At 24.8% G+C, this 9,186-nt stretch overlaps 1 protein-coding gene across 1 annotated transcript; it reads left to right on the top strand.

Annotated features, from left to right (window-relative positions):
* Positions 1–3,577: 3,577 nt before the first annotated feature.
* LOC111302287 (uncharacterized) lies at positions 3,578–5,214 on the top strand. Its single transcript, XM_022898217.2, has 2 exons — positions 3,578–4,119; positions 4,985–5,214. Exons 1-2 carry the CDS (start codon positions 3,660–3,662, stop codon positions 5,038–5,040), a joined length of 516 nt encoding a protein of 171 aa, XP_022753952.1. The 5' UTR covers positions 3,578–3,659; the 3' UTR covers positions 5,041–5,214.
* The last annotated feature ends 3,972 nt before the right edge of the window (positions 5,215–9,186 follow it).

Here is a 9,186-nt window from a genome sequence, read left to right as displayed (position 1 = left end):
CACTAATTTGAAGAAACCTATATAATTAAGATTAGATAGAGACATTTTAAAATATAGTAAAGATAAGCAAAAAGTTAATGCCATTCATGAAAATCTTATTATTATAACAAAGCATGCTGGCTATGAAGATCATTTGCATATGTTTATTGAAGAAACAAACCACATTAATTCTTAATCATATCATTAGTGGACATAATAATGATTAGCATTGATATTTTGCCATCTCTTTTATAGAGTTATTCCCTTATTTTAAGGTATCATTTCATGCTCTTTTTTCTTGAGCTTCTCACCATTCTATTTTTTTACTCAAATTCTTTAATGGTATAAGATCCCTCTCTTCTTTTATAAGGGTTGATCACACTTATTTTATTTCTTTATTCATTTTTATCATACCATATTTTTACTACATTGGAAGCCCTTTTTTATAGTAGCATTGAAATTATATTTTAATGCTGTAATTAAATTTTGATAAACTAACATGTCAATGCATAGTAACAAAATTATACACTATTAGGTAGGCCTATATATAAGATTTTGATGATGAATATCTTAAAAATACTACTTAAAATTATTTAATATATTCAAAGTTTAACTCAATAAATTTACATAATTACTTTTAAAAAATAGTAATCGACGAGTTTAGAATTTAAATCTTTTTATATAAAAATGGTTGTAATTTAGGAAGATCAGAGAAGAGAAATTGTAATCATTGAGATCAAATTCCAACTTTAGGAAAAGTTAATTTTTTTAAAAAATAAATGAATCATTTAAATTAAATCTTAAATTTAAAAAGAAAAATTTTAGATGATGAGACATTCTCCACCCATAATTTCATCTATGGTCATTTTTAATTTTTGTGTTTCTTATATTTAAAAAAATCATATATTTTTAAGAAAATATAAAAATATTTAATAGAATAATAATTTAAGAAGAGAAAAATTTTAAATTATTTATTTTGTTTTGAAAGGGAAAAACAGTATGCTCTTTGGGGATACTAGATTCCATAAGGAAATGTGGCCAAAAAGAATTCATTGAAAGAGGTCACGCAAATGTCACGCGTGGGGACCAGCATGACCCACACGTGGGCCAATTCCCAACCGGAAACCTGCTTTTAGCCTGGCCCACCCCTCCAAAACAATCCAATGCTCGTGACCATCTGAGCAACCGGCAGTGCCAAGTTGCCAGTCACCTTGGTCCACGTGTGTCAAATCATTTGGCCGGGTCACCAACCAGTTCCACTGCCCGTAACGCAATCATTACCCATCAAGACCTTCGGGCTTCGGGTTGCACTCCTCCTTCCCTTTCCCAAAGTGGCAAAAATGTAAATAAAAAATATATTTTGTCCCTTTTGTCAGAAATTGTTTTTTCCTAATTTTTTCCTAATTCTCCTCTCTCAAATAAAGCTGAATTTAAGTCTATAAATAAGACCGGAGTGTATTAGTATATATAAAATATTAATAATTTATATATTGATATTATATTTTGTATAAAAATTATATTCTATAATTTATATCGATATAAAAATATAAAATATTTTTTTTGTTAAATTTATATATAATTTTTATTATAAATTTAGTGTTATTTTTTAATATTTTATTTATATTAATTTTATTTTATGTCGTATTTTAAATTATAAAATTTATTATAAATGCAAGAAAAAAAAAGTTAAAATATGAACTGTGGAAGGTAAAATAACATATTCGCTCTTTAGTTACTCATCTGACAATATGGGGACTTTGAGAGTTTCTGCCTTTTTGACTGCAACAATCAACCGTTACATGCTTTATGAGTGTAATCTATAATCCAAGTTTAAGATTACGTTTTGACCAAATTACCCTTTCATGACTAATTAATCATAGTTTCATGATCACTATAATTAGGGTTAGGGTTTTTTATAATAATTTTGCTTGTCTTGGATCAGCATCCTTGTGATAATATCTGAACAAGAAAGATTGAGATTGATTGACCTTTTGTCCATGCAACAATTTGGTAGGGGACCTCTTTTTGTGTAAATTGTTTAAGTTTTGCTTGCGAGAAAAGAAAAGTAAATTAAAAAATAATAAGAATATTTCATTTGATTTGTTAAATTTTTCTAAACTTTAATGATTACAAAAAATTTTAAATAAAATTATCTAAAATTCAATTAAATTTATCGTAAGTTTGATCATTCAAAACTATTTATGATTGGATATTACACCTTCTAAATCAAAATCAAACATAAGGACAAGATCATATATGATAATTTGATAATGTTCGAATTTGTTTAATTTATTTCATTTGTTAAAAATTGTTTCCAAATGTTTTGTATTGCAATGGTGAATTTTGAATTCATCCATTAGGTACATATCAAAATGCATAATACCGTAAGAATTTAGAGTATCATATATCATGAAATAAGAAGACGTTTGATACAAGGGAAGTAAGGCACATTAGTGATAATTTAATTGGTTGTAATCACTTTCGTTTGGTTAACAATTTTACTCGTAAGATTGCAATGGAAATCATTTTGTCACTAACCTTCTCTTCTTCTCTCCCAACTAAAGCCGAAACCTAAATACTCCATTGAAGCCCCATCGCATTGCCTCCACTCCATTATAGTAAGAAGCTTGAGAAACCATTTTCTACTGTTATCAAGCTGCCTGTTAGACTTTGTGCTCAATGAACCGTATCTTCCTTGCCTATATGCTTCCTTCTTGAATCTTATGAATCTTGGTTGTGATGACCTTGGGATAAAAACTCTTGTGCCTTTGCTACTTTCTCTTTTTGCAGATTTGCTCTTGAACATGAGGAGATTGTGCTATAATTGGATAATTTCAGAGAATTAATTTTGAAACTTTTGACAACCATGAACTTGGGAAATTAACATTAGTAAATGCAAGAGATAAAACAATGTAATTATCATTTAATTATAAACATTATAATATAAATATTATTATAAAAACTATTGTTTTAGATAAATAATTTTTTACATGTATCAAGTTTATCAAATATGACCCAAATCTTTAGATAAGTTTTCATAAAATGAAATAAAATTTTATTATTTTTCAATTTTCGCATGACACAACGAATTTTCATTCAACAAAAACTCGATAATTATGCATAAAAAGGCAAGAGAAATAATGCAAATAACTCAAGATTGCATCATATCCCAATGGGCCACACCATGTTTAAAAGCTTATCACAGATATTAACACAAGGAGGAAAGCAACATATTAAAGAAAAATATCAATGAAATTCATATTTTAATTCAATGGGTACGTATATATTTTTTTAAAAATAACATTAAGTTGATTTAAAAGTTTAAATTTTAACACTCATAATTTTTTTATTATTTTTAAATTATGAATTTTTTTATATATATAAAAAAAAGAAAAATATCAATAAAACTTAAGAATATTGGATTAATGTTCATTAAGTGATAAATTACAAGAAAATTAATTAAACCCTGATAGGCTCTCCCTCCTTGTAAAGAGGCCCCATTCACCAACCAAGGACATAAGAGTCATTTCGCCTTTTTTTCAACTTTTTTTTAAACAGCCTTGCACTTTCATTTTTTTTTATCTCTCTCCTTCCATCTCTCTGACAGGCCAACACCCATTGTTATTTCTTTTTCTCCCCTTTTATCTTTTCCATATTTCTATACACTTGAAATATCATCAATGGCATTCCTCAGCAGCACCAAAACCAGGGTTTATATAAGAAATCTGCTTTGTTTTTTTTCCATATTGTTTTGCTTTTCCCCCTTCTCTTTTTCCTCTTCTTCTGCTTCAATCCATGATCTTCTTGTTTCAAGAGGGTTACCAGCAGGGCTGCTTCCAAAGGAAGTAAAATCCTATACCCTTTCAGAAAATGGAACCCTGGAAGTTTTGTTGGATGGACCATGCTTGACCAAGTATGAGAATAGGGTGTTCTTTGACAGTGTTGTAAGGGCTAACCTTACCTATGGCAGCCTCATTGGTGTTGTTGGGTTAACCCAAGAAGAACTCTTCCTGTGGTTACCTGTTAAAGACATCATTGTCGATGATCCTAATTCTGGTCTTATTTTGTTTGACATTGGTGTTGCTCACAAACAACTTTCCTTATCTCTCTTTGAAGAACCTCCCGACTGTAAACCTCAAGGTAAATCCATGTCTTCCTTTTCTTTCTTCTTTTTCTTTCTTCTTTTTTTTTTTAAATTTATCCATTAGTTTGCAAAATCCAAAGATAACCCCTGAATTAAAAAACTCCAACTTCTTTCAAGGATCATAGATCAGATTAATTCTCATTTTTTCTTGATAAATTTATTAACTGATTTATTGATAAAATATTAAAATTTTAATTTTAATAAGTAAGAATTATGTAGATTTTTTTTAAAATTTTTAATATATTTTTAAATTTTTTATCTTATTATATATTTAATTGAAAAAAATATTACATATTTAAAATTTTTTAAATTTATAATTTTTAAAATGTCAATTCCAATAATATATGACTGATTTAAGAGATAATCATAGCATATTAGAATGTTGGTGTGGCCTAGTTTTTCAGTGAGATATTTTTTGAAGGGTGTTTAATGTTGATGTAAACTTTGATTTTTTTTGTTATTGAATTAGGGTTTTCTGTTATTATTTTGAGAAAAAAAACAGCTTTGGATTTTAATTAATGCCTGGTTATGTCTGATTATTCCAGTTACATTCATGGCTGTAGTTTTCTCTTCTAGTCAGTTTCCTTTTTCTCTTTTCCTTTTTTGTTTGTATTCTAACTTTTATTTTTTGTTTAATTCCTAAAATTACAAAAAGAAAAATATGACAAAAAAATTCCATCAATTTCAATAGTACAAGGTACAAACACCAACAGCACAGAGTCCAATTACTCATTAGCAGCTTCTTGTAACAAAAAGAAATAATTATCCTAATGATATTTTGAAAAATAAATGTGAAAATTTGTCATTTTTTTCTTTCATTTTCTTAGTGATTAATAATAAATATTGGGTTGGTTTTTGCAGGAATATTGAAGAAGAATCATGTGAGGAAGGAGAAAGGGTTTGAGGCTATGAGATAGAAAAAGATTCCAAGCTGTTTCAATTTTTGTCTTTTTTTTTTATATATAAATATGTAATAATTGATTAGGGTTTTTTAATTATAGTTAAATATAATTAATTTTTGGTTATGTTTAGGAGTTGTAAAGTGGATTTCTTGGAATCTAATAATATCCTAATCAAGTTAAAAGGTCTAATCTTTTTTTTTTGACTTTTTGTTCCCTTCCTTCATTCCCTTTTGTTTTAATTTAATCCATTTGAAGATAAAAAAAAAATGATTAGATTAGCATCCAAGCAAAGGATAAATGCTTATTTATCTTTAACAAAATAATAATTAATCATTTACTTTTGATATTTTTTTAATTTTTTAAATGATTTTATTTTACAAAAGAAATCGCAGCTTTAAAACAAGAAAAATTATAGATACTGAAATTTAAATATAGATCTAATTATTTTTTAAAGATAAATATATGAATTAATTTAATTAAATCTAAATTTTTTTTCAATATTCTTATCCAAAAGGATATATCTCTAACTAACTAGTAACTTTATCAAATTTCAATATGAGAAAAGCCAATCAAGAATTCCAAACCTTTCAAAAATCAAATTACTTGAAATATTTTAGTTTTGTGATAAATTTTGATAAGAAAAGTTCAAATAAAGAGATAATATTTAGCATTTTCTTTAATTAGTGATTTACAAAAATCTTAATCTCCTCAAAATTTAAACCCAAAGTTATATTTTTATTTATATGTCAGTTACTTAATCATTATGATTAAAAACTTTTCATCTCCTAAAATATCAATATTTTTGTGTGAAAATTACTTTGAGCAATGCTTTTTTTTTTAATTAGAAAAAAAAAAAAAAGAAAGCCTTTATTCACGGCAAAATTTGTGTTGGCTTGGTTCACATACCTATAAAACACTTTTATTCATGGATTTTACTATAAATTTGCTTTAATTTATTAATTAAAACTTTATTTTAATCTCTCCTTTTTTATAAAAAAAAAATTACAATTTGAAATTAAAAAAATGTTAATATTGAAATTTATGTTTTTAAAAAATAATTATATAAATTAATTAAATTAAATTTTAAATTTTAAATTTTTAATATGTTATTCTTAATACTATAATATATACTACCATGAATTTTTTTTTTCACCATAATTGTTAACTTAATTATTTTAGGCGGGAAAAGTGGGGCCAATGTGTAAATGTTTTGTATTGTTAAAGGGACCCACAAGCACCTCGATGTGGGTTACATGAAGCATTTTTGCACTTTTGTTTTCATTGTCTTTGGCTTTTACTTTGGCTTTGGCATTATCACAATGTCTTTGCACTCCTCTTGGGATCCGTTTAACCTCTTTTGGATTGAAAAGACCCTTTTTTTTTTTTTTTTACTTTTTTTCAACTCCAATGAAAAAATAATTGCTGAAAATTTATAATGTAATGTATCTTTTTTTTATGACTTTTATAATTGTCTAATGTACATGATATTTGACATTATTTTTTATTAAGAATGACAACTGAGCAAATATCCATCATTTTTTAAATATTTTTATTCAAATCCATTTAATATTTCTAATATTTTAATCTATATAAATATTCATTTAAATTTAATATTATTATTCAAATTTCAATCCATTTAAATAAATATTATTCGTTTAAATATATGTATCTATTAAAATATTTACTTATTTAAAATAAACAAAAATTTAATTTAAAATTCAAATTCATTCTTAATTAATAATAAATAAAAGTTATTTTTTAAAGTTCATAACTTTTTACAAGTATAAAACTTTATATATTTTATATATGTAAACGGATAACAAATTCAAAAATAGATTCAAATATCTATTACTATTCACTAAAACTTAACTGATTTGGATATTAAATATCTAAAAGATATTATTCGTATCTGTTTCAAATTTATCATGAATAATAAATTTTTTATCCAAATCAATTAATTATCTATTTATAACTATTTGAATTTGATATAAACGAATTGAATAATGATGGATATCTATTTATTTACTATCCATTACTATCCTTAGTTGTGATCTTTGAGGGATTGAATTTGACAAGTATTGAAAATTTAGACCTTATTTGCAAATTAAAAAAATCAAAATGAAGATGGAAATTATTTTGTGGAATATTTTTTGTCCAAATAAAGAGTGTGTCCAGCAATAAAATGTTAATGATAGGAAAATTAATTGAAAAGATAATGTGGAAATTAGACATGGTGAACCCTAACAAAAAATCTAACCAACTAAGCTTAGATTATGAGTTCACTTAATTAAAAATCACATCTCCCAACTAATTAACAGTATTACTTAAATCAAGCACTACAGTTAGGAACTAATTAAGTATTAATTATTCTAGGACCTTTCCCTTTAGAATTTCCACATATGTAAGGGAATATGCCCTTGGCCTCTCCTATGGTGGGTTGCTTTGTCCTTTCATATGCATCAGTTTGTGAAAGCTTAGGTTTCTAATTATTTATTTATTGTAATTAATGAGGTGAAGCTTAAGGGTTAGCTAGTTATATTAAAGAAACAAGATCAAAGCTTTCTCAAAAGGGAAAAAGGAGGGTCATTATTTCGGGGAAATTTGGTTTTTAATGAGTTTTAAGGATCCCCTAATTATTATTTTTTTTTCATTAGGTCCTTATGCTATCACATGTTACTTGGGTTGCTGATAGTAATTAGAGATTTAAAATTTGATTTGTATTATCAAATTTAAAATTTAATTTAATTGATTCATATGTCATTTTTAACATATGATATTCAAAAAATTTGAAAATTAAACTTCAATGCATAAAATTATTTTTTTAATTTTTAGATTACAATATATTCTATACAAAAAAAATCGATTATATCATTTTCATATCTTTATTAAAATGAGCTTTCTTTTATTTTCATATTGCAAAATCTTTTATAAAAAAAGGAATAAAATTGTATTGTTTTTACGATTTTACTAAAATAAATTTGTAATTGATAACATTGATTTTTTTTAACCAAATGCTAAAATGAAGCTATGGAATTGAATTAATGGGAAAAGGGGAAATCATTTTTTTTATAAAAAAAAATTGGAAACATAAAAAAGGAAAAGTTAGTATCAAAAGGTTGTAAACATGGTTTTGGTAAAAGTGTGAGTAAACCTATCGATTCGTGTATTCGTATCTTATAAAATATTAAAATTTGTATATTCATATTATATTTTATACGAAAATTACGTGTCATAATTCGTATCAACACGAAAATTTAAAATATAATTTTTTATTTTGTTAAACTCATATATAATTATTATTATACTTTTAAGTCATATTACTTTCATATTTTATTTTTTTATCATATTTATATGGTATTATCGTGTCATATATTATATTATTATGTTTAAGCGTGAGGTAGATATAAATTTGGAATGGTTTTAATTATAATGGGATATGTATCATGGGACTATTAAAGCCCATAATTGTCATTGTGGATTGGGTTTAACTTTCAAGGGTTTAGCTAGCCTGTGGTCTTTAGCACAAAAAGGCTAGTTTAGAACCGTTGATCATGATGCTATTGAAGAGAAAAGAATCTCGGACCTTCCTAAAATAAAATTTGACAAAGAATAATAAGGACAAGATTTTTAGATAAATAATAATCCCTAATTTTTCTACTAATTAATGAAAATTTACTCCAAATCCATTTCTTGATATTCAATTAGTTTGTATATTTAAAGACAAACACAATTTTAATGCTTCCTAAAATCCACAAACAAATTTTCTTTAAATAAATGAATAGACAAAATTTTAAAATAAAAATTTTATAATTAAATAATTGAATAATATATGTTTAAAAAATAATTAAATAATTTATTCATCAGATGTTTAATTTTCTGTTTATACATTAAAGATAAAATTTATTTCATTCATTGTCAGTTGAATTTTTAAATTTTAATAAAAATATAATTAAAAATTTTACATTTATTATATAAAAAATGAACTCATAAACTAACATGATCAATATTTACAATAAATTTAAACTTTTTCTTATATAAATATAAATTTAGAGGTTCATGTGAATTAAATTTCTAATAGATTAGCATTATTTTGAGGTTTCTATTCATATAAAAAAATTATATTTCCAATTTTTATATTTTTAATTTTATAATAATCATTAT

This window comes from Durio zibethinus, chromosome 15 (assembly GCF_047325235.1).
Source record: "Durio zibethinus cultivar Kanyao isolate XHJ-2024 chromosome 15, ASM4732523v1, whole genome shotgun sequence".
In the NCBI taxonomy this organism is placed as follows: domain Eukaryota; kingdom Viridiplantae; phylum Streptophyta; class Magnoliopsida; order Malvales; family Malvaceae; genus Durio; species Durio zibethinus.
The sequence above is the reverse complement of the archived record's forward strand: the minus strand, read 5'-3'. Positions and strand labels throughout refer to the sequence as shown.

Coding starts and splice junctions, on each gene's coding strand:
- LOC111302287 (XM_022898217.2), top strand. CDS start 3,660: ATGGCATTCCTCAGCAGCACCAAAACCAGGGTTTATATAAGAAATCTG. Junction 4,120..4,984: donor TCCCGACTGTAAACCTCAAG/GTAAATCCATGT, acceptor TGGTTTTTGCAG/GAATATTGAAGAAGAATCAT.